We start from the raw sequence: 25,291 nt of genomic DNA, 5'->3' as shown, positions 1-25,291 counted from the left end.
GATCCCGCACCGTGCAGTGGTGGCCACCATCGCCGCGATCAAGGCGTTTCTGAAGAACTTCAAGGAGGACATAGGGCCCTCGGACTCGTACCTGAGCTTCCTGCCGCTGGCGCACATCTTCGATAGGTGGGGGTAGGGTTCGGTACGAGGGGGGGGTAGGAGGGACGACGAAGCTTATACACATCTTATTTCTCGTCCTCACCTCACCTCCTCTGCTACCTACCTGCCTGCCTGCCTGCCTCCTTGAACGTCAGTTTTCATGTTTTCCGCGCATCAATCCGCCCTCCTCAGCCAGCCAGCCAGCCAGCCAGCCAGCCAGGGAATTCCGCGAATAGGAAACACAACACGCTATGCCCCGCACCGGGGCGGCCATCCCTGGACAGACATCACCAGAAAACCCCGGGGGATGGAAGCCCCCATTAAAGGAAGTGAAGTGAATAAAGTTACAAGTTACAGGTCCGCGCACAAGTGCGGGTGTGTCCTTAAAAGCCGGGGGCCCGTGGACGGTAGAAGGGTAGTGTCTCCCGACCATATACCGGGATTTGTGTGTCGATCTACGGCTCTGATCTGGGTCGGATAGCAGGCAGATGCCTCGAGGATTTCCTTGCTCGAGGAGCCCAGACCACGCCACAGAACGATGTGCATCGGCGTGGCACCGACTCAAGTGACGTTTTCTCTACCGGGACTCGAACCCGGGTCTCGAGAGTGAAAATCTCGCATCCTGACCGCCTAGACTATAGCGAATAAATGAATAGTTGAACCAATGAACAACTTGATGCTTACATGTAATTTCCATCCCCTCGCATCCCCACCCACCCCACCACCCCAAGTCACACACACACACACACACACACACACACACACACACGGAACCGCGGTCCGCCCCCTTTCCCCCACCCCTCCACACAATACACACACACAACACACCCCGCCATACCCGGCAGGGTTGTCGAGGAGCTGATGCTTCACGCCGGTGGCTGTGTGGGCTACTGGCAGGGGGACGTTCGCAAGGTGCTGGAGGACGTGGGGGCGCTGAAACCCACTCTCTTTGCCGGGGTTCCCCGCGTGTTTGAGCGAGTGTACAACGGCATTCGGGATAAGGTACGGAGGTGTTGGGCTGGATCGGGGTGGATTGGGGTTGTGTTCCTAGGTGGTGGTGTGTGTGGGGGGGGAGGGGGAGTAGCCCAGAGACGAGTAGTGACGTGCGCACTTGGAGCGTTGCTCGGTGACTTTGCACTGGCACACATATATACATACACATACACAGTGTTACATTGCATCACGTGACGTCATGTTTCCTAGGTATATCTACCTAGGCCATATTCCCAACCATAAGTCTTTCACACCTTCCATGTCCCCCCTCCCCCCAACATACGCACACACACACGCACACAGGTCGCGAGTGGCAGCTTCTTTTCCCGCCTCTTGTTCCACTGGGCCTACTACCGCAAGGAGTTCTACTTGAAGATGGGCTTCAAGCAGAGCGTGGTGGGGCGGGGAGCCACGAGCGCCACTGATCGTCCTGATTTTCTGCTGCTGCGGCTGCTGCTGCTGCTGCTGTCGCAGCTGCTTTCCTCTCGCCTGTCGTGCGCCCGTTATGTCGCGGTTTGTTTCGTGTCTTCCCACACACCCCGAGTCGACGAAATCATCACCACCACTTAGGACTACATCACTGGGGACAGTTTCAAACTTTGGACGCCCTCAGCCAGCAGTTCATTCCGTGTTTCCTCCTGCATCATATGATTCCCCAAACCCCGAAAAAATATCCGCTCCGAAACACACCATATGCTGGGGCCCTTGCCGCATGCCAAGCAGCAGTCTGTCCCTCCCCTTCGCGCCCCCCTCACCCTCACCCTCCCCCTCACACCCCAAGCCGTCGGTCCCTATCAGGTGTGTCACCAATACCCCCCCCCCACCGGCTTACCCCCCACCCCCTCGCAGGCCTCCCCCATCAGCGACCTGCTGGTGATGAGCTCCATCAAGAAGAAGCTGGGGGGCCGGGTCCGGGTGCTGGTCAGCGGATCAGCGCCGCTGGCGAACCAGATTGAGGCGTTCATGAGGGTGGTGTGCTGCGCGCCGTTTGTGCAGGTGCGGAGGGGGGAGGGGGGAGGGGGAGGGGCAGAGGGGCTCCAGCTTTCTTAATGACTCCTTGACCTTTACGACGACGCCTAGCAAAGGTACACCCTCTTTCGGCACTCCAGTACATAGATACAGTAGATACAGCTCACGTCGGCGCTACGCTGGAGCTAAGAAACAGTCTTACGAGACCAGACGCGAGGACTACACCACAAATATTGTCGGCAACGTAATGGGGCTTTACTTCCAGAACCACGGGTCGCTCGCTGACTTCATCGCTTAGGACTCACTCCCTAGGGGCAGCTTCGGACTTTTGAGGACGCCGGCAGGCAGCAGTTCATATGTCTGGGTTTCTTGCATATGATACCCACCCACCCACCCACCCACCCTGCCAGAAACACTGCAACTCCACAACGTGTCTCCCGCCCCCCCTGGCAGCAGCTTCAATCGTGCGTGGTTCGTCTTTCCCCCCCCTGCCCCTGGTCAGTCCTGCTTCTCTTTCCTTGGCAGCAACTTCACTTTCCCTCCCTGCCCCCCCACCACCACCACCATTACACACACACACACGCACGCACGCAGGGTTACGGGCTCACGGAGACGTGCGCCGCCTCTTTCATCGCCAACCCCGACAACCCCCTGCACCTGGGGACTGTGGGTGCGCCCATGCCCTGTACGGAGCTGCGGCTGGAGGCGGTTCCGGAGCTGGGGTACTTCCCCTCCAGCCAGCCCCCCCAGGGGGAGGTGTGTGTGCGGGGACCGGCGCTTTTCAGCGGCTACTACAAGAACGAGCAGCTGACTAAGGAAGCCCTGGGTGCGTGGATGTGGGGGCGGGGGGGATGGGGGGTGAGGGAGGGAGGGAGGGAGGGGGCATGGAGCAGGGGGCAGGAGGGGGAGGTGGCGCGAAGGGGGAAAGAGGGTGGGGTTTGGGGGAGGAGGAGGAGGAGGGTGTTTAGGTGGGTAAGCCCCCGCAGTACGGCGGGAGGGGGGTTGCGGGGGGTGTTGGACACGTCATCTTGTGGGTACTGACCAAAGGATTTCATCGCTGCCCGCGATTTCCCCCCGGGCCCCCCCCCGGGCCCCACCGCGCAATGCACCCCCCTGCATAAGCCCCCGGGCCCCAAGGGGGGTCTCCCCACCACCACCACCTCACACACCACATATCTTGGTTTCCCGATATGGTAATACATCATCTCGGCGCACCCATGAGAAGACATCGTCCGTGGTTTCCTGTTCTGGTGGACTCCTCCCGCTTTGCCGCTCCCCCTTCGTCTCCCTCTGTCTGCCGTCTTCCTCCGCTTCGATCGTCGTCGCCGCCGCCGCCGCCGCCGCCGCCCGCTCCGGAATCAATCCTAAAGACGACGACGGCTTCTTCCACACGGGTGATGTGGGAGAGATTACGGGAGACGGCACCCTCAAGATCATCGACCGCAAAAAGAACATCTTCAAACTGAGCCAAGGTAGGTGGGGAAAAAACAACATGCGAACATGCTTTATGAACCCCGAATAATCCGGATAAAAAAAACAAGAACCCCCTTTTTGGAAACCTCCCCTTGCGGTACGACAAGGTCGAGGCGAAAAATGAACATGTTATTCTGTCGTTTGAGGGGAAATGGTTTGAAGATCTGAAAGTCCTCTTGAAAACAATTTTGATGTGTGCAGGTGAGTACATCGCTGTGGAGAAGGTGGAGAACGTGTACAAGACGTGTCCCCTGGTGGAGCAGATCTGGGTGTACGGCGACTCCACGGAGCCGTGCCTGGTGGCGGTGGTGGTGCCCAAGGAGAAGGCGCTGCTCAACTGGGCGGCGGAGAATCATCTAGACGGCGACTTCGCGGCGGTGTGCGACTCGCCCGCCGCCACGGCTGCCGTACTGTCGGCCATGACCGCGACCGGCAAGGCGGAGAAACTGAATTCGTTGGAGCAGGTCAAGGCGGTAAAGCTGGTTCCGGAGCAGGTGCGTGTGGAATGTGTGTGTGTGTGTGCGTGCGGGGGGGGGGGAGGAGTTTGGACACTTGTGTGCTTATGGTTGCATTCAAAATGACGTGTCAGAGCTAGCCGGTTGGGTTAACCGCAATTGTCGTAAGAAAGCGGGGGATGGGGCTCCGTGGCGGCGCTGTGAAGCGTGGGTGTATAGCAGCTGACAGGATGCGCGTAGGGAGCAGATTAATTATGTCGGGAAGTTTATGTGCGCGCTTTATATGGGACTGAGCGCCTTAACATGCACTCCTGCTGTTGCTTCCGTTGCCGCTTTGCGTGTTGGTGTTGTGGGTGTTATCGGTGTTGGTGCAGTTCACGGTGGAGAATGAGCTGTTGACGCCCTCTTTCAAATTGAAGAGAGCCCCGCTTCTGAACCGCTACCGAGCGGCTGTGGACGACATGTACAAGCGGCTCGCGGCGGAGGCAGCGGCGGCTGCGGCTGCGGCTGCTGCCGCGGCGAGTGCGAGTGCGAGTGCGGCTGCTGGCAAAGAGGCCAAGAAGGGCGGCAAGGGCGGCAAGGGCGGCGGTCCCGCCGCATAGATGGAAGAGACATCGACGGAGATACTTCTGCGGCGTAGAGGCGTCAGTACGACCCGTCAGTCTATCGCCTCTACCACCACTGCCATTTCCTAACCTTTCCCTTGCATTGCATACCGTCCCCTTTTCTTCTCCCTATTCCTTCCGATCCTGGTCCTCGGAGCTCTGTGCCCATTGTGAAAGACGAGGTTTAAAAGACATCGTCTTATTTTTTGGTCGTTCTTGAGTTTTTTTTGAGAAGTTTCATGTTAAGTGTGTTAGTGGGCGAAGGAAGTGAGCAGCGGTGTCCGCCGCGTCTTTCTCCGTTGTATTTACTGGTTTGCGTTCACGATGGAGGAATGAAACCGAAACACCGCACCACCGGGGGGAGTTGTCGCGCGAACAGGACCCGCCCCTAAGTGAGGGAGGAATCATGACTTGAGTAGAGAGTACGTGCGCATCCCTAGGGGGTGTGTGTGACGGGTGGAGGATAATGGCACGTGTATTTGTATATGTGTCGGTCCTGTGTGAGTGTTTTTGTTGTCATGCTAGCATGTACGGCAAGCCCGCCTGTAGGGGAAGTTGAGAGGGCGCGAAATTTGGGGGGAAAGGAGGGAGCTCCCAGGGCCCCTGGGGGAGCTCTGGGACATTGCCATCGGGTGGTTAGGAGCATCCATTCATCCATCCATCCATCCATCCACCAATCCCTCTTATCAATCCCTCCAAACCAATGTCAAGTTATGAAGACGTTGATGTTTATACATACAGGCGCAGTACACACACATAAAGTTGCATGGGGACCTACCGGGGTGCGGGAGGGGGGGAGCAGGGAGTTATTTCGCGATACCTTTTATGTGGAACCACAATCACTGGCCAAAAGAAAGTGACGAAGCGTTCATGAATGCGGCATTTCATGCGGTCTGGAAGGGACGGAGGGAGGCAGGGAGGGGGAATGAAGGCAGGGAGGAAGGTGGAGGGAGACATGCGCATGCATAGCCACACATACATTAGGACGTATGAGCTTGTTGCGGCACAGCCAGGGGCACAGCCAAAGGAGGGTTGCAAGAGGAGGGTTGTTGTTGTGGGTGACGTGGGTATGAGGGGCTGAGGCTGTTGATGTTGACATGGTGTGTGTGTTGCCCCGGGGAACCACGGGCCGCGACCCACGGGTCGTTGGCGACGAACCACGGTTTGCGGGCAGCAGCAGCAGCAGCAGCAGCAGATTTGTTGAGTTGGGGCATTCACCGCATGAGCCGCATACCAGCTGCACAGGTCGCATAGGGGGCAGTTTAGGAGAGTACAAAACTGCAAATTTATTTAGACCAAGCCCAAGCAGATGAACACTTTCAGGCTCGCTCTCCGCAAGTGCCGCAAGACAGTACAGTAGAGCACATGATGCAAAGCAGAGTCCGGGTGGGGATTCGCTACTGGTTGTGGTGTGTGTGCGTGTGTGTGTTTGTGTGTGTGATTATGTGATTGCATCCGTCGTGACTGCATCTCACGACTGTTGGGCCACGCGGCGTACCCCTAGATGTGCCATCCGGCACGAGTTGCTCGGCAGGCGAGGCAGATAACAGGGACAGATATGCTGCACACGAAGGGCGGGCGTGTGGTGGTGTTGTTTCCGCTGCGTCGCTCGGCGGTAGCGGACGGCGGCAAGGTCGTAAGGACCGTGAAGGCGGCGAGGTGGCGGTTGGGCACTGGCGGCGGGCTGCGTACCCACCTTACCTTACCTTACCTTACCTTACCTTACGTTTTTGCAACGTCTGCCTGTGGATATCGACACGCACTGCTACTACTGCTACTACTGCTACTGCCGCTACTGCCGCTACTGTCTTTGATCCACTTTCGCGCTCACATGCGGATCATGCAGATGTTCTCATGCAGATGTGCAGTTCTGACGTTTCTGCGCCAGCTCACGGAATGTGATCATGCTTTCCCTCTAGCGTATCCTGAACTGCGGCCCGTACCAGCAATTATTCAATAGATACACGTACATACATACATACATACGCACACCGCACACTGAAGTTCACGCTGGCGGGGTCCAGACAAAAGCTTCCCTTGGCGCGGTTGCAGTTGCACGGATAGCTGCAGGCGCTTCGGTGATGGTCCATGTCGGTTGGTGTCGACAGACCGCAGACGCCGCTTGCCCCGCCGCTCTAGTGCGCACGCAGTAAGTCGCGCGGATGTGTGTGTGTGTGGGGGGGGGGAGGTTCATTGGCTCACACATCCATACCCAAAAGATGTTGGAATATGTACCAACACACACATACACCGGCATATACATGCATACGTTACTTACTTACATGCTTACATGCTGGTTTCGGCGTTTTGTTAAGAATTGAGAGCACTTTGGCAACACGGCCAGGCACAAAGGGTGATGGTCACTGGGTGCCGCAATAATCCACACATACCTACACCGTAATGCTGAGTCCTGCCTAGAAATACCCCACAAGAGAAGTGGCTGTATTTGCTTTGGCGCGCGGCTTGGGGGTGACGAAGGTCTCACATCAAGGTTCCCTACCCTCAAAGTTGCTTTGGATGCTGATAGCGATGATGCTGATAATGAAAGATAGGCCTGCCTTAAAGGGACTGCAAATGGAGGCACGATATGAGTGGTCGAGTGGCGACTTGGAACCCTCCCCCGAGGCTTTCAAGGGAAGATGTGTGTGTAGAACTCTTTGGCCCCAACCCGCTGTGCTACTGCCATTGTGCACGCGGTTCAACTTCACGGCTCATGTGGGAATGCGTGTGTGTTTGCGTCTATGCGTGTGTGTGTGTGTGTGTGTGTGTGTGTGTGTGTGTGTGTGTGTGTGTGTGTGTGTGTGTGTGTGTGTGTGTGTGTGTGTTGAGCCGTGTTGACTTTGTCACGCGCATTGCGCACTCCAGCCATATTGTCTTTCCAAAGCTCTGATGCATGTGGCTGATAGGCCATGGTATGCATCATCGTGCATGTTGTATGCGTGGCGGGGGAAACATTTGTCAAGTGTGCATACGAGTGTTTGTGTGAAGTTTGATGGTGACGGCAGTGCTGATGATTTTGGTCGAGGACAGGTGTTGACAATGTGGCTGAGATGAGATGTTCCAGCCTGAGTAACACCGTAAGAATTGAGCCACACCTCCCATATTCCTGGGCCTTTACATACTCCTGCGTCTTATGATTTACAGGGTCGAGGGTGAAAAGGGGGAATCCTGTGCGCCTACCACGGCGTGAAGGGCGGCACGGGCACATACACACACACACGCACGCACCTGGGCGGACAGACTTACTGCGGGGTTACCAGCGCAAAGCCCAACACGGGCTTTGGAATGCTTCACAAGTGACATAAGTACACATCACTGCACATCACTATGAATCACTGCACATCACTATACATCACTGCACATCACTGCAAACGCTATTTTATCGTTCATGTTCACGCGGCTACATACCCCGCACGCACCTGGCATGCGGAATCGTGTTCCTATAGTACGACCGTACAGCTGCCGCAACATTAAACAATTACAAAGCCAAGTGCGCAATGCACGCGCCTCATCGCTCGCTAGTTCGCTCGTACACTACACATGCAGACACGTCAAGAATGTTCAAGAGCCCTAGTGGCAAACACGTAAGCCCGCACGTGCACGTTGACGACATACATGCAAACACATACAAGCATGGTTGCCCTGGACACGCCCTCGACGACACGCGGTCAAAAGTTCCACCACCCCACACCCCATGAAGTGCATATAGAGCGTCCTCGTCCTCCTCCTCCTCCGGAAGAGAAGAGGACGTCATCCCGGCGTGCGGGACGTGTGTCTTAATCTGGCAACGCGGCCGTTATTGAGCTGGATCGTTGCGTAGCCCGTGACAGTGCCACATCCAACAGCAACAATCGCTGTTTGTCCAAAAGCCTAAGGGTGAACGGTCCCCGTTGGCAGCCGCGACTGCACACGCACTCACATTTACCCTCTAAAGTCGCGCATGGACGTACAACGAGGAGTCGTACACTCGAGCAAAATAAACCGCCGAGTACACTCTTACCCTCATGCCCATGACGAGGAACCCCAGGTGCCGCCACGTGAAATTCAGGCGAAATTCCTCTGCAGTCGATGCCTTTTTCTTAAGTCCTCAACGAGCAATGCGACCATTATTGGAAACCCCACCGGGAAGGCCGCTGCAGGGTGGGGTGACGGTCAAACCGGCACAAGGTTTGATCCTTTGCCACATGCTTGAACACACGTACATACATACACACATACGTACGCGAGAACAAATACATTCATATCAGACATACATACCGACTTCTGTAGACGTATACAATTATAACACACGAGCACACATACACGGAATGAATGGCAATTTAGTTATTTATGCCTCTTCCCCCTTCGCCGCCTCTTCTTCCTGCCGCGGCTTTCTGCTAAAGCTGCCGCGACCTCCGTGTACGGCAGAGGTTGTGTTTTTCCAAGGTTGGACAAGCCCCAACCACCGTCGTCATCGCCACCCCTCCAGCGTCATCGGCACCGCCCACTTTCGCCGGTTACAAGCAGCTGTAAGGAACACAATCGCCCAAAGCTCCCACACCCAAGCTAAGCTCAGCTCCAATTGCTTTGAGATAATAATTCCTCACACAAAATCTTGCCATGTCACCGTGGCCAAGGGGGACCATTCGGAGTGCGCCTCAGGCGTCCGACAAATGCGGCCCAGGGAGCTTTTCGTCCACAGTTGTATTCCGTGTACCGTGCCGCCGCCAGGCAAAAAAGCTATTACCGTAAATGCGGATTCACAGATTGATACAAAACGGCGAAGAACACAGTGACCGGCGCCATGTGTCGTGATCTAATGGATCTCGTGGCAAAAGCAATTGCAACAACAATACTGGTGACGGTTGATCGTTTGGTAATTAGTGGTTGTTGTTGTTGTTGCCTTCGTCGCGTATTGAAGGTTGGTCAAGATGTCAAAAGAACTGTATATAATGCACGAAAGCTGCAGATTCCACCACAAAACTCATGAATTTACGAAGGCTACGGTCGCAAATAGGATATCGGTCGCATAGTAAGATTTGGGGCCGGTCTTAAGAATTTGGGTGAATGGCGGACCGTTCTATCCTCCAAACCGCCAAAGCCAGGCCTACGGGCTTGCGCGCCGCCTTCCCCCTGCCCAGGGCTTTTCAACACCACAGACACCGGATGGGCTGCCCAAGGGACCACAGGAACCTTGGTCACATCGTTTCCCCCCGACCCCTGACAAGATAGGTGCCTGTGCGATTTAGGCAGCCCATTACTGTCCCTGCCTCCGTTGCTTCTTATCGCCGCTGCCGATTCCGACGCCCCCAGGCAGGTGGGCGCTACTAAGGTGCTCTGTCCTACGATGCTCTCTGCTGACATGAGTGCAGCGCACGAGCGGCAAGATACATCCCCCTTTCCTTGACAGTCACATAAAAGCACACCTTCCTCCCCCAAGACTCACAAGCATAAAACAACCCGGCCATCCACCGCACGACCCCACAGCTACGCCGTACACCACCATCATCTGACCGCCACACTCCTAGAATGCTATAGAACCTTTTGCTAAGAGCTCGGAGCTGCCGGCACATGCTCTGCATCGTTCCGCCACAAGCATCAACATCACCGTCCCCAGAGAGGCACCCACAACACATACATACAGACGAACATACAATTACAGACACGCAAGCGAGAACCCGCCGCACGGGGTCGGATCCAAATGCAGATGTTATTCAAACAGTTCCCCTTATTCCTGGATCCTAAGTCCGAATTGTGTCATTGTCGGACTCGGTCCTGTGAAGCGATAAGTGCAGCTCCGGAACACATTGGCGCCCGTGTGGGTCTTGGTGGGTCATGACACTGCATGCCGCTTCAGTGCACCCTTAACCTCTCCCCTCCTCCCCTCTCCTCCTCTCCACATTACTCATGCGTCATGTCAACGGCCCCCGGGAACCCCTCCAGAGGTAACTTTGCGACCGCAACCTGCCGGTTGCGGTCGCCCCATACTGACTGCCTTTACCCTCATCTACCCCTATCCCCACCTTGCCACAGCACAGCACCGCCGCTCCGTAAGTCTGTACCCGCATTCGTGTTGGTTGCTGTGGTGGTGGTGGTGATGGTGGTGGTGGTGGTGTCACTAGGACCCCAGCCCTTTTCCACCATGGGCAGGTTCCCACGTCAATCAGCCTCTTTCGCTTACCCATGCGCTCAGCCGCTTTCCCACGCATGCGCAAGCACGCCGCCAGGCGGCCCTCAAGTCAGCTGTCCCAACTTCATCCCGCGAAGATGCCAGTCACGCCTGCCGAGGCGGGAAGAAGAGGGAAGGAGGGGGAAGGGAAGGGTTGGCCAAGGATGCGCGCCCGACACGGACTGCGGCGCCAAAGGAGGGCTGCAAGGCACGCAGGGTTGCAGGAAAATGCGACCTTCAGGAAATAGAAATGAAGGTTAATGACGTCGAGGAGGCGCCATGAAGCTTATGGTCTGTGCAGAGCGCCAGCAACTTCATGAGGGCTTCATGAGGGCCCCGAGGATCCTAACCGTCTCACATTCCCCTCTTACGTAAGGCCCCCACATCCCCCACGAGCCCCCATTCGGCACTCACTCTGCCCCTGCAACTCGTCCGTATCCAGAAGACCCGCTGCGGCGGAGTAGCTGCTCAGCTTGTCGCCCACCAGCACCAACACACCCGTGGGAGTGCTGATGTGGAGCTCGGGGGGTGTACCGGGGGGCTCTAGTACGGCAAACCCTGTGACACGAAACCCCACTTGCCCCCCGTTGGAGCCATTGACCTGTGCAGTGGGAGAGAACGGGAGACAAACACACACACACACATACATAAAAAAAGCACACAAATACACTAAACACAAAAAAGGAACACAAAAATTGCGTACGCCTGTTGCATGCATGTAGGGTCGGGTTGCGCCTCAGAATCTTGGGCATGGGTGGCCACACAGACTCACACCACCCGGCGCTCCGCTACTTATGTCGCCCACCACTACCACTACCACTACCACTACTACCAACACCATGATTGCTGCCACCAGAAGCAGCCATACAGTCCTGCTGGCCCCCAAGCTGTCCGCCATACCCCTGGCTGCTGGTTCCCGGTGCAGCTTGCCGCTGCTGGGCCCCCATCCCGCATCCGGATCCGATTTCCGGATCCAGAATCCTGTTAACAGTTCCGGCTGCTCCGGCGGATCCCGCCTCACATGAACGCGTGTGAGGGTATTGAGCAGCCGAGTTGTCATGTTGGCATTGATGGTGCGAGTGAGGTACAGCCCGTAGGTACCCAGCACGGGGGCCCCCGCAGCGGAGACAGGGCTGCTGCGGGCCACGAGCGCGCCGGAGTCCGTCACCATGAATTCGCTGTTGCCCAGCTGAATGGGATCGCTGGAGTGTTTTCGGACCATCAACTTGCCGCGTAGCTGCGAGCGGGCAGAAAGAGGAAGGGCGAGGAGAGGGGGATGTACGACGTGTACAAACACATGCTTGGTGTTGTGCGGAGCGAATCGAGGCGGGCTGCAGAACCCCATGGGCCGCCAGGGCTCCGGGTAGGCAGCCACCACACGCTTACCATGGTGTCTTTATGAAGGGCCACCACTGCCCAAGTCAACCTGTCGCAAAGGGCAGGGGGTGGAAACCGGCAGCGGAAGGAGTCAAATGCAACTGCCTGTAGCCGTTACGTAACCATTCGGCAACTACGAGATCGGTGATTGCGGTTAATTCCCGGTTGCAGCGTCCCGGCTTGGTGATAGCGAAGGGGGTCGGGAGATGCGGCAGAAGGAAATCTATATCATTGAAATGGCCTCACCCGAAGCTGGAAGCGAGGAGCAGGACCAGGGCAAAAACGACCATCATAATGCCGCAGAGGAACAGTCTGTATTCAAGAGGGGGCGAGGGGGTTAGCCCGCGAGTGAGTGCGTGAGTGCTTGAGCGAGCCTGCAGGAAGAAACCAATGTGCTGTTCGTATGGGCTCCTTTCCAGGGCATGTGACTGTATATATGTATATATATGCGTACACCGCACCGCACTCGGTAGAGCTGTCGGGCGGAGAAGGTGGGTGTGCGGTGGAGGAAGTGCGGTAAAGGGCTAAGGCATGGAGGCCCTCGCGCGTTTGCATATACACGACTCCGGCAGATGTCAAGAGAGTTTAAATCGGAACAGGAAATATATTTTAAGCATCAGGCTGCGGAAAAGGCGATTGGGTTGGGAACCCTGACACTTATGCTTCTCACGCAACGCGCATACCCTCAAATTACGCCGACAACAATAACGCAGCGCGTGACTTACCTGCCCTTAAATTGTTCCCTGACAAGGACATCAACAACGCCCTCCAGTTCAACCTCGTCGACCTCGCCATCCCTGTCAAATAAGATGCAGTATGGAACCAGGCCGAAAACATAAATACTTAACGTACATAATTCCGCCGCCGCGAGGTAGAACCAGCCTAGCCTAACGGGTAGGCTGAGCTAATGGGAAAGGAAGCCGAACCGAGCCTCCGTCCTTACCCGTTGCGGTCGAATCTCGTGAGAACCTCTTGAGTCAATGCAGGGAGATCTACACAAATGGAATTGAAATAAAGGATGCTAGGAGATGAGCGCAAGCCTCGGTGTGCGGAGCAAAACGAGGCAAACTAACCCTTCAATTGCACGGAGCCATAACGCGGAGAGACCTCATATACATTGTCGTTTGTAGCTGAGTTAGCTGTAACGTTCGGCTCGCCGTCGGGTCTTAAGGATTCTGAAGACATCCCGCTAACGGGAGAACGGACAGCTTGGAAGAGGGCTTAATATATTGGTCGAATAATTTGTGATGGCTTATCTTGTAGCTGGACTACTTGCGGAGTTTGGTGATGTAGGTTTCGCTTGGGCGTACAGACCTCTTGTAAACTTGTACTGCTAGACAGAAAATGGCAGCACCTTTACATGACATAAGCATCCTTATGCAAATCTATCTAATATAATGCATATCTACTCACTGCGTTCATCCAGTGAGTTTTCCTCATAGTGCCTCCGCAACCGCTACGACGTTCGCAAATCTAGCATGTAGCAATTCCGAAACCCTGTAAATGCAATTCTATGTACATGCATGAAATTAGTGCAAACCAACTTCGCCCATTTAGCGGACGTATCAGTAGTTTGAATTTACTAAGCCATTCTGACCGACAGCGCAACCCGCACAAGGCGTCCGTAACATGCCTCCTGTCAATTCATGGCAAACCAAGTTTACAGAGCATGCGTTCCTACATTCACCTATCTATCCTACACAGATCGGATACAGACGATGCCCATGATGTGAATTGTCCGAGCCGCTGCCGTACGGCAACCAATACGCTCACAGGACGAGGTCACCTGGTGGTTCTTAGGACAAATTGTTAAGTCGGGCAACGGACTATGGTTATCTGCATGACTGCAGCTGCAGATAGTTGCCAGTGACGGATTGAAGCATTTTCCGTCCAAGTATAAAACTCAGATTAAAGTACAGCAGGGGTCAGCCAGGCTAAGTGACCGCCCTTGATGCCTCCGGTGCACAGCCAGACAGGTATTCCCCGACGTGTCCCGCAACTGCCAACTAAGGAATTATCTCTGCTGCAAGGCTGCAGCCCAGGACGCGCTGGAAGCCCTGATGATTGAGCTGGGTAAACCGGAACCGCGAACCTTACAAATTTCAACGCAAAAAGGAAAAAACTTGTTCTTACTGAAAGGCATAGGCATACCCGACTGAAGCTGATCACCGCCAGGACGAGTGCTGCATTCGCTGTAGCTGAACTCGGGCGCCCTGATTTCCGTCAGGCTCGCGTCCAGCCAGCAGCAAATATGTTGCTTTCTTTCGCAACAGCGCTGTTTCGGGCTGATGGCTGCGGCGGCTTGGATGTGGCCTGTCAACTTCCTGTGGTGCTGTGACTGGCTTGGAAGTCCATCGTGGCTTGCTGAGTACATATTTGCCATTGCCGTTAGTTCCATCTAAACAGGACAGCGGATTATAGTGACGCTCAGGAAGCAGCAATAAGGAGGGCGCACAACGACGAGGATTTTCCCGTCGGTATCATACACTCAAACATTTGTGCGGCCCCCATCTGATGCATGGCTATGGGAGAGCCTGGGAGAGCAAGGAGCAGCGAGGAAAACGACGCAGCAGAATGGAGGCTGCAGCTTATGCGCCCCTGCCCTGCTACCTACAAAGGGATCCACAATCCACTCGTGGTATCCAAAGATACCTGTTGCGGGCCAAACCACAAGGGCTTGTCGACAAACATCGCAAGACCAGCGACCCGCAAGCGCGTGATCCCCGAAGGATCATTTGGACTTATGTGGAGCTTGCAACGTGAATGCTTGAGAAGGATTTTCGACCGATAGAAAAGCGCGGCGGTGAGCCTTGAGGCTAGCTAGGCTACCCGAGACCTACACTCCAGGCTGGACGATTCTCGCATCGCATTCAGGATTACCTGGAAGAATTCTAAAGATAACAAATAATTAAGCGCGCTTACCGACATTCTTACTGGAAGTGCCCAAGACAGCTGAATTGAAGTTTGTCTTGGGATTGGGTGCCGCCCGCCCCTCTCGATACGGAGTTTCAAGCGGCTACCGTACCGCTTTCGATGAAACCTACTAGGTCTTCACTGCAAAACGTAAGCTAGGGTTTATCTCACCAAGGAATCCTGTAGAGAGGACGCTCAGATGACAATTATAGAGGCCTCACAATAAGTAGGCGGAATCCAGGGGAAGGGAAGGCTCCGATAACACGGGCAGAAGGCCAACTGCCGTTCAGAAGCGGCGCACTCCATGGATAAAGGCAGTGGCTAACGACTACGACAATAAAAATTGTTGATTTCTTTAAAAGTGTACAACCAGTCGGAGCTGGTGCTAGGAGCTGTCGTAATGGTAAGTAACAACGTATCACGTCACCTGGGTCCGCACCTAGGGAACATTCTACGTGGTTGTTGCACATACTCGCGCAAATGATGCAGCAAAGGGTTAAGGGGGCCACAAAGTTAGACTTACAGACATTGGATGGTGGCGCGAAAGTTTGCGGGCAATATGAAATTCCTGAGCAACCCCTGGATGGAGGCAAAGCAATGCGTTCCAAGCTCCACACAACATTCACGACGGGGTCGGATCCAGCAGCTTTTTATATGCCGGGTTTTGCCGGCTGCGATTTACCTGCGTGGCGGAGTTTCTTGTGCACCTCGTGTTCCAATTGTGAGATCCTGACCAAAGACCCTATTAGCTGTTATTGTGTTTCTTCATATCTGGACCGCTTGCGCAGACAGTCCCCCGTTGTGATTCTGAGTACCATTACATTAAATGTGTTGCTCTGGATTTTGGGGGACTCATCGACTTCTTCACACTCACTACTAACGCCTCTGGACAGTTCAAGAGATAGTTATGTGTGAATTTTAACTTCCCGGCAGGGCTATCTGCTGCATCGTGCATCGTGCATGCCGCTCATAGGAGATATTGCCTCCTGACGAATAGTTCGTACTTTAAGATTATTACTAAGCTGAACTGGATATTTACTACTGAAGCTCATCCCTTTCAGGCGTCACCGTATGAGCGTTATATGCAAAAATTAAGTTTGACACTCGGAGAAATGTTAAGCTACTACAACTCTGATCATATTCTGACATTTTAACCAGGATTTCGCTGGTATCTGAGTTGGAGCACGGAACCTGTACGGCAATGAGAGTCATGGATCAACGGCCAAAAAAGGAAGCTAGACAGTATTTTATAATACACTTAATGCAGTTATTATCTACACTGCATTTCTTCCAGGCTGTAACTGCGGTGTTCGTTTTTCTGTGAGATACATCAAGCTACTACCGGACCTATCCTTTGGCCAACCGCTGGTCCTTGCAAAACTGAACAATTCAGGCCATGACGATAAATATGTCTAGGCTTCCCGCTCTGGAACCATGTTGGCATCAGCGTGCTTTGTGTAGGCCGCTTGCGGGCATGGGGCATGCCCGCACAGTGAGGAGGACGCGGGTGCGGCAGTACCTGACACATGCATCAGTTGTGATAAACAACAGGTGTGTTAGCCTTGCCTAGGGCGGCGTCCTGTAACGGCACCGTGGGTGCCAGCCTCACGCGGCCGTGCACTTTGCTCAGCAAGAGCAGCCAATTTGCCCCCTTGACGCTGCATCGCTTCCCGCGTAATTCCACGGATTTAATGGGCTAATGCATCAACCATGTCAGTGGATCCTTCATCCCTGAAGGCAACCTAGGTCAGCTGGGGCGGCTCGCTGTCCAGGGGCAACCCTCATCCGATGAAGCTGCTCTGATGGTTCAACGGGTAGACCCAGCTAGGTGCGTACGGACCTACGGCAAACAAGTAATGTGTAAGACATATGCTAACTAGCACTCTCGTCGCGGTTTGCGTTCTCTGTTTATGCATAAGCATCCGGGCGCGCGAAAGCCGCTGTCTTATTTTGTAGGCAGGGCGGAGTGAATGTATAACTGAGCGCGCTTGGCGTGTGTCCCCACCACGTTCCACACCGGTGGCTGTCATGCCAATCTTCCATGGGCGACTCCGAGCATGGACCCCAGTCAGGCACCTCATATGCTGCCCCGCGGCTGTGTTGCGTCATGTGCTGTTGTACCTGCAAATCTGCTGGCGACTGGTGGGATTCGGTCCCTTGCCGTGGCCTTTCTTCATGCATGGGATATGGGTGAGGTGTTCGTGCCCTGACCCGGCCAGCAAGTGAGGAAGCCATACTCATCCAGGTCATGCCGCACCATAGTATTTCCCCCAGTAAGTGTCTGACGTGATGTGGTGCGGGGTAGACGTGTAGAACAGTGCGGTTACAGCGGGCTTTCGCTGGAAAACACCCTATCCGCGGCCTTGCTGCAGCTTTAACGAAGGGGGCCTTTACGTGGACGGGGCATCCATCTTCGCCTGCTCGGTGCTACTGCTGGTGCTCCTCGCCTTCTCAACCAATCGCATATTCGGCCTGGACCGCCTCCTTGCTAAGACGGCGCGGTGGGTAGAGAGTGGCAGGATGCTAGGACCTCTGAGGTTAAGTCCCCAAGGCGATTTTCATGCTACAGTTGATGGATGTGCAGACAAAAAAATTTTACGGTCGCAATAATGGTCTAGTAGCAGGCAACTGCCAAAACCCGAAGCCCGTGCTGTAGGCATGCATGTTAATTGTTACCTACATGCGCAGATCATGGAGAGAGGAGAAGCGCAAGAGAGAACTGCAGGTAAGGCAGGCTGTTTCGTCGTATCGACAAAAGGATTTATTTTGGCTTGCCAGCTGTAGTATAATTCTAAGAATCTGAGGATTTACTTTGGCTTACTTGTTTTTGCCTGGGGTATTGGATAGTCACCTTGTTTTGCACCGCCGCCTTTACGAAGGTATATTGTACTCCGAAGACTGGCTTGAGACTTGGTTATCCCAAACCCCTGCAGAAGTTACAACGTATGATGGCAGACGATGGGATTTCGGATGCGCAAGGTCCTTCAGCGGGGAATCCACCTTGAGGGATGCCGACTGGTCAGAGAGAGCACGTGTTCCCAATGCTTCACCGTCAATGAGCTGACGGGTGAAGCGTTGGGTTCTCGCCATTTTGGCATCTGCTTCCCGTTAAGTCTTGTGTCTTTTGCATTATCCCCCTTCCCACACATCTGTTACACAAGTTGTACGGCTAAAAGGCTTAGTAAGCCTGTAACACTGCCGTGACAAAAATGCACTATTGAAGCTCATAGCGATTGGACAGGGACTAATAATGACCGTATCCGTCAACGGCCGGCGGGTCCCTGCCGACCGCTCGACCGCCTAGTATGTAACCTGGCGCTGCAGTGCAACTCGGAGCTAGGAGGATGCACGTGTAGAAGCGACCCAATGCACCCAGCACAAAGACGCCAGCCACAGTAATAATCATTGCTTCCCGTGCCGCTTCCAGGCACCAAGCCCACGCGCGAAGCACAGAATCTCCGGATACATTAAAAAAATTCCCGCCAAGCTCACCCAGTCCCAATCCCCCACGCTGTCTACAAAATCCATACACTTGGTTGCCAAAATGCTCACGACGACCAAAGCGGAGACCAGTGAAAACCCGCTAAAAGATCTGTGCACAGCAACAGTACGCTGGCCTCAGCGCACACATATCAAGAATCAACAGCTTGCAAAACGACGCAGCGTGCCTTGCTATACAGCATTGCCCAGGTTAGCTTGGCTGCCACTTGCACTGACGCCGGTGGGCCCTGTCACTGCTGGCGGCCGCACCATCTGCGCCGCCTGCGCCTGCGCCATGAGCTGCGCCATTTGCATCTGTTGCTGCTGTTGTTGTAGTGCTTGGGTCTTCAACAGCGGCATAGTGTCGTGCTGGTACCCAGGTGTGTATAGAGCTGGGGCTATGGGAGCCGTTCCCAAGGCCAGCTGGTTGGCAGCAGCATCCACGGCAGCTCGTTGTGCCCGCAAGAGTAGCTCCCTTTCGCGCTTAGTCTTGGCAAAATCTGCCACTGCGTTCATGAGCAGGAAGCTGGCGCCGACCCATAAGAGAAAAGATCCGGCCACTACACTTCCCAGGGCGCTGTACGCGTTGTTCGTACGGTCCAATGCAGTCTTGATCTTGTCGTAGTCGCAGACGCAAATGTCTTGCTGCAAATCCACAAAATGCAAGCAAAGCAGTAAGCGCGTGCAACCCGAAGTAGTCAACGGCATAGTAGGGCCATTAGAACCGGGAAACACCTCCAAAAATAGACTGACACATTGACTGGTACACTCTCATTAGAAATACCAACGGCCACAGTCTATATCTCAAACGCCACCAACCTGAACGATGACGTCAAACAGAGCCAGGTTGAGGCAGGTAGTGGGGCAATTGAATGACCCAGGTGGGGGCGGGCTGCCAGCTGTCACGACAGTTCCGTTAGCAAGAGTGATGTTCGTAAGACCAAGCGTGTTCAAGCTGCTGCCTGTTGAATTATTGCCTGCGTAACTTAGTTGCACTTGAAGGACGCCACGGACTGTGTACGCTGCACCGTACCAAAGGCAGCTGCCAAATATGACGAAGACCAACCAGAATAGGATAAGCCACCAGATGGTGCATAAGACAGCTTCCGTGGCCAGCCAAAGCCAGGAGCCACACACAGCTCTGCCTGTGGGTTCACCAAACATAAGAATGAGTTTGCCACGCCTAAACCCAGCCGGGCAATGTTTACTACTTGCACAACGTGACCTTACGGCCAGGGAAGTACAATCAGGAATGGTGCTCACCCCTTTGGTCGACAGCCTTCTCCAAGCAAGTGCGACCAGCGGACATCAGCACCATCGTGGTTGCCATTAACGCGCATACGACTACAGCTCCAATGGCCGCTGAATGGATAGTATTCACGTACCCATCCGCTTCAACGGAAAGGGCCAAGAGGGCGGCATTTGTGTTGGACAGAGCTGTGTTGGTACCGGTACCCCTGATGGCACGACAGAATCTTGGGGTCAAACAAGGGCACCGGCCGCTGTTTGGTCCGCCGACAAACACCACTATACCTACCATACGATGATGCCCACAAAGATGAATATAAATGCGATTAGGGCAACCCACGGCACGTATGCCAGCGCACGCTTCCTGCAGGTGCCGGCAGATTGCGTAGGTTCAGCGCAATCCTGCAATTCGACATTATCAGTATGTTGCGGACCGTACCTCTCTGGTGTTAGCATGGTGACAGAGATTTTCTCAGTCGCTTCAGAACAAAAGAAGCCCAGGACAGGAACGCCGTCAGTTTACCGTAGGATCAGAACGGTTGCTGCATGCTACCCTATTGAGGAGGTTGGTGTAGATCACTATCATATCACGAGTACCGCTGTGCAAACGCAGCCATCATGTTGGGGAATTTATAGTCTGCGTACGGAAAGCATCGGCAGCCTGCCAACTGTAAGCATAATAAGCGGAGCATGCAAATATACACATCAAAAGTCATAAGAAGCTCACGTTACTGCTCCACCACATCCCAACTGCTTTTGCTCACGGGATACACGAAGTCGTCGCAAACCTACCTCGCCCATTTAACGTTTTCGCTGGATAATTATGCCCTACCGCTAGAATTATGTCTGGAAGACGTTCCTCGATAGATGGGGCCCCTGCTTTCCCACAAAATGGAACCTCAGGCAAACCGAAGATGCACCTGGCACTTCTCAAGCTGTCGACGGCGAATGCATTCGCGAAGGCATTAAGTGTATGTCTTACATGCAAGCCAGAGCTTAGCAAACTTCCTGTTTGTAACGGCTCGTTCAACAGCGTTTCGCTGCCCAGACTCGTTCTCGGTTTTTGGCGACAGCTTTTTATTGCTCCGCATTAGCCATCCGTAAGATGGACACAAGGAAAACCATGTAGTAACGGGGGTCTGTGTTTGCTGCATCCGCCCAGAGGGTTTGTATGTACGACATGACAACATTCTCTAAAACGTGTCCCCCCCGCCTCGACCCCAGGCTGCCAGCTCGCCCAAGAACAATGAATCGCATGCGAATTCACCGTCACAGGATGCAGCTTTCGGCAATCAGGGACTCGGCGGTTCCCAGTTCGCCCCGGACGACACTCTGGGCTCCGCCGGTGGGGCCGCTGCCGCGTCCGCAGGGCCCGACTGCGCACCTTCGCTCGGTCCCCAGCCGCGCAGCCCGTACTACGGGATGTACGGAGAGTATGAAGACGTCATGGAGCTTTTGCACAGCGGCATCATCGTGGACGGCAGCGCGCGGGTAAGGCCGGTGCTGCTCTGGGAACCTGCCCTCTCTTTCTCTCCCCCTCGGGCTGCTCTCTCCCATCACGGTGATCCGTCACGTGCTAGGAATCCGGGGACTTTGGAACTCCTCTCCTCTCTGTTAAGATCCCAGAACAGGTTTTACTCCAACCACGAGCCCATAATCTCCCACCACCACCAAGCACCACCAGGACTGCAGCCCCTACTCACGGTGTGGCTAAACTCCTCCAAAGCCCATGGGCCCCTTAGGTTGCATTTCGAGCAAACCCTGCGTGCGGCAACTTGCACATCCGCATCCTATCGATGTCCCCCAAACCACCGACTCAACATGGACCTCACCGCCGCTTGCCGTCCTTGTCCTTTCCCACCGCCTACCGCCAGTTGATTCTTTGCTTCTTGCGTATGATCTCCCCCTAACCGCCTACGCCCTGCAGCGGCTGCTTTCCCACGTGACCCCTGACCAACTAGTCCACGTGGCCCATCTGGGTCTCGGAGCGTGCTGCTCCGTTGACCTCGTTGCCGTACACTGCCCCGACGGCAGCCGCCTGCTGGTCGCCGCCAAATCCTGCTACCTCCCCCCGAGCGACCCACGCCTGCGCGCCTCATTCCGTGAAGCGGAGCTACTGCGTCAATGCGCCGACTGCCCCTTCATCATGCAACTCCTAGCCCTGCTAGAACAGCATGGTCTAGCTGACCGTGGCGCCGCCGCAGCTGCTCCGTCGCCAGGTGGATCCATCAGCCCTATAGGCACGCCGCCCCGGCTCTCCAATGAGATGGCTTCAGGGCTCGTCGGAATGGGCAGCGAAGGCGGCAGCCTGGGCATGCCTTCCACGTGGCTGTCGATGACGTCATCCTTGGAATCAGCGCCTTCGGCGGTGACGGCGGCGGCGGCTGCCATGATGTCCAGCCCGGGATACCAAGCCTGGGCGCAGTGGCGCGGTGGCGGCGCAACGGAGGATCTGGAGTGGCAGATCATGCAACGGCTGGCGGCCGTGGTGAACAGCAATGGTAGCGGCAGCAGCGGCGGCGCATTTGATGCATTCGGAGGCGGCGGCAGCGGCGGATACCTGGGCGGCATGGGGACCTTGGCCAGCGTACGGAGCAGCCTGACTGGGTGGGATCCCTGTGCCAGCAGCACCAGCGCGACGGCGGTGCAAGATGATACGCTGGGCAGCTGCGGCGGCGAGCCCAGCGGCTGTGGCGGCGGCTACGCGGCGCACGGATACGGTGGTGGCTGGGCTCATGGTGGCGGCGGCAACTGTATGCCCGGAGCTCCAGCACCGCGTGCACGCCCACGCTGCCGGCGGGCATCCATGGACATCATCGACATGTACGGGGGCTGCCCAGGCATGGATGGCGTCGGTGGGGGCGGAGCAACAGGAGGCGGCAGCGGTGTCGGCGACGGCACGGTGGAGCCGCCGGCCGTAATGTGCACGCTTTTAATCGGCTGGGCGCGGTGCGGCGATTTGCGGAAGCTGGTGCAGCTGCTTCTGGGCCGCTCGGCGGCGCACCATAACCCTAAGACGGCCGGCGCCGTGCCCGCTGTGTCGTGCCTGCCGCTGCTGATGCCCGAGGACGCGGTCCGCTTCTACACGGGCTGTGTGGTGCTGGCGCTGGAACACTTACACTGCAAGCTCAACACAGTGCACCGGGTGGGGGTTGCTGAGAGGATTGGGGGAAACGAACGGGCCGGGGGATGGGTGCGGGAGGGAGAGGGGGTGGCGATGTCAGTGGTGAATGGGGGATTAGATAGTCGTAGCGACGGCAACTGCGGGCGTGACAAGAGAGGGGACTGAGAGGGAGGGGAAGGCCATGGGAGGCTGATGGAGATGGAGCCGCTCCTCACGGAGAAGGCCATGCGGGTTGGTTCAACCTTTCCCTCTCACTTGTGCCATCATTGCGAGTGGTTCTGGGCCCCTTTCATTCTCCACCAGTTTATCCTTAATGGTTTCCTCCCTTTCCAAGACCCGCTGGCAGTTCATTTCTGAGTTCCTTGCATCATATGGTTCCCCCATATATATAACCCCCCTGTCCAGGACCTCAAACTGGCGAATCTGCTGCTCCTGGACACCGGCTACGTGGTCGTGGGTGACCTGGGCACAGCAGTGGATCTGAGCTCAGTACCCGGGGGGAGACTCAACTCCAGGGTGGGCAGTCCAGGTGAGAGCAGGGCAAGGGGGAGGGGGATAAGGAGATAAACCAATGCGAGAAGTCCTCCCATTGTGCTTCCCCGAACCGCCGGTCTTGGTGCTTCTTCCCATTCGCCCCAAACCCCTCAGGCCACATGGCCCCCGAGTGCCGTGATCGCGATGAGGCCGGGTACGACACCGCCGCGGACATGTGGAGCTTGGGCGCCTGCATGTTCTCGCTCCTTACGGGCCAGCTGCCGGCGGGATTGGCTGGGCCGCCCAACCGGCATTGGACTCCCCCTTTCAGCCGCTACTGGTCACATGAGCTTCAGGAGCTGCTGGCCCGGTTGCTGGCCTGGTCGCCCGGTCAACGGCCCACGGTGGCGCAGTTGCTGCGTGACCCGTGGTTCCGTGGCTTTAACTGGACGGCGCTGCGGGAGCAGAGGATGCAGCCGCCCAGCAGCACGGTAAGGGGACGGGAGGGGAAGGGCCGGGGGGAGTGTACCGCGCTTCTTCCTGTTGCTGCGCCCTTGTTGGTGTTGGCCTTGCAGTGCGCTTTCCGTTCAGTGCTCCGCTGCGGCCCTTTGGCATCTATTGCCATTGTTACCACATGTAAACGGGAAAAGGGTCCACTGCCGACGTCCAAACCATCAAGAAGAGAGGGAGGGCAGAGGGGTAGGTGAAAAAGGAAAAATTGCTGGCTACTTTCTGTGATATGAGGCTGGGGCGTCTTCATCTGTTTGATGTGTCTGCTGCTGCAGCCCTGGCGGGAGCTACTCTGGTGGCCTAGGGAGAACCGCCAGCTGCTGTGAGGTGTTGGCTGCGAACGAACATGGTGTGTGGGGTGGGATGGGTTGCAGTGGAGAGTTGGGGACAGCGGGCCGCGGGCCGGAGCACAGCAGCGCAGTCCCCTGCGCTGCACCACATGCCAAGCGACGGGGGGATCCAGTCCCGAGCCCTGTACAGCTGGGCCCTGCATCATCAGTCATCCGTGTCATGTCGCCGCCCACTCTTGCACAATTTCGAACATTGTTCTTCTACGTGCAACACGGCAACACGGCGACCGGCTAGGGGAGATGTTACGGTAGCTAGGAGGGAGGCGGACGTCTCCTTTTTGCGCGGCTTTTTATAACGAATGCGCTCAGGACTTGCTTTTAGCTTTTGCTTTATGTGCGGCTTATTGCTTTAAGAAGAGGCGCTCTAGTAAAGAAGCGCCTGCCCTCCACTCGCCAGATAGTTTTCGCACCAACTTCATTCGTTCGTGGTTCGCCTTCTCCCCGCCAGATCCTAAACCATTACCCGCTTTTCTTTGGGCGGAGGCTGTTGTTGCTGTTTATTGGTTATGTGGGGCCGTGGGACGTTTTGCCGGATTGCACCCCCCCATGAGGGAGGCAGGCAGGAAGGGAGGGGGAGGTGAAGGTCGTAGCGAAGATTGGTATTTGCAAGGAGGGGGGGTCCACAACCTCTCGACAGGCAGCACATCTGTCATTTGATACTGCAGCAGCCAGAGCCTGGGCAGGTGCTTGGCTCGGGTTGGTGTCGAACTCTCCAGTCATAGCTGGAGTGCAGGAGCCACCACCGCGGCGGCCCGTGTGGTTCTGTGTGGGCGTCTCTGGCAATAATTCAAGAGCTACCATAAGAAAGATAATACTGCAAGAGCTGTCATAAGAAAGATAATACTGCAAGACCTACCATAAGAAATAGTAAACAATAAAAGCGGTAGCGGTAATGTCAATGAAAGCAGCGAGCTCCCAAGGCTTATGGGAAGCCAACGGTTTCCAGTCATGCCGCACCTCCTATCTGTAGTGCAGCGCGCGCATAAGGTTGTCTCGGTGTCAGGCAGGCAGGCAGGAAGGCAGGTGCAGTTGTGTGCGTGTGTAGCTGCCGAGAGAGGCGGATTTCGGAGCAG

At 55.7% G+C, this 25,291-nt stretch overlaps 3 protein-coding genes across 3 annotated transcripts in view; 2 read left to right on the top strand and 1 right to left on the bottom strand.

Annotated features, from left to right (window-relative positions):
- VOLCADRAFT_79297 (uncharacterized protein) overlaps positions 1–5,316 on the top strand; it is a gene marked incomplete at its 5' end in the record, with an annotated part of 9,506 nt that extends 4,190 nt beyond the window's left edge. Inside the window, 8 exons of the mRNA XM_002946854.1 lie at positions 18–126; positions 945–1,101; positions 1,396–1,488; positions 1,942–2,088; positions 2,656–2,887; positions 3,432–3,533; positions 3,736–4,028; positions 4,364–5,316. Coding sequence (XP_002946900.1) covers positions 18–126; positions 945–1,101; positions 1,396–1,488; positions 1,942–2,088; positions 2,656–2,887; positions 3,432–3,533; positions 3,736–4,028; positions 4,364–4,591 — 1,361 coding nt within the window. The 3' untranslated portion in view covers positions 4,592–5,316. The remainder of the gene's footprint in view (positions 1–17; positions 127–944; positions 1,102–1,395; positions 1,489–1,941; positions 2,089–2,655; positions 2,888–3,431; positions 3,534–3,735; positions 4,029–4,363) is intronic.
- Positions 5,116–14,493, bottom strand: VOLCADRAFT_86960 (uncharacterized protein; the record flags this gene model as incomplete). Its single annotated transcript, XM_002946671.1, has 13 exons — positions 5,116–5,137; positions 5,373–5,487; positions 5,735–5,831; positions 7,823–7,839; positions 8,014–8,128; positions 8,717–8,727; positions 10,597–10,653; positions 11,157–11,343; positions 11,515–11,979; positions 12,129–12,168; positions 12,366–12,431; positions 12,581–12,594; positions 14,212–14,493. 13 exons carry the CDS (start codon positions 14,491–14,493, stop codon positions 5,116–5,118), a joined length of 1,488 nt encoding a protein of 495 aa, XP_002946717.1.
- A 1,947-nt stretch (positions 14,494–16,440) lies between these two features.
- On the top strand, positions 16,441–24,194 carry VOLCADRAFT_103137 (uncharacterized protein; the record flags this gene model as incomplete). Its single annotated transcript, XM_002946853.1, has 10 exons — positions 16,441–16,583; positions 17,405–17,533; positions 17,721–17,757; positions 18,460–18,892; positions 19,985–20,130; positions 20,985–21,105; positions 21,635–22,905; positions 23,290–23,413; positions 23,533–23,849; positions 24,144–24,194. The coding sequence occupies 10 exons, from the start codon at positions 16,441–16,443 to the stop codon at positions 24,192–24,194; spliced, it is 2,772 nt and encodes a 923-aa protein (XP_002946899.1).
- Between the last annotated feature and the right edge of the window lie 1,097 nt (positions 24,195–25,291).

The sequence above is a fragment of the Volvox carteri genome (genome assembly GCF_000143455.1).
Source record: "Volvox carteri f. nagariensis unplaced genomic scaffold VOLCAscaffold_4, whole genome shotgun sequence".
In the NCBI taxonomy this organism is placed as follows: domain Eukaryota; kingdom Viridiplantae; phylum Chlorophyta; class Chlorophyceae; order Chlamydomonadales; family Volvocaceae; genus Volvox; species Volvox carteri.
This window is presented reverse-complemented; position numbering and strand designations above follow the sequence as displayed.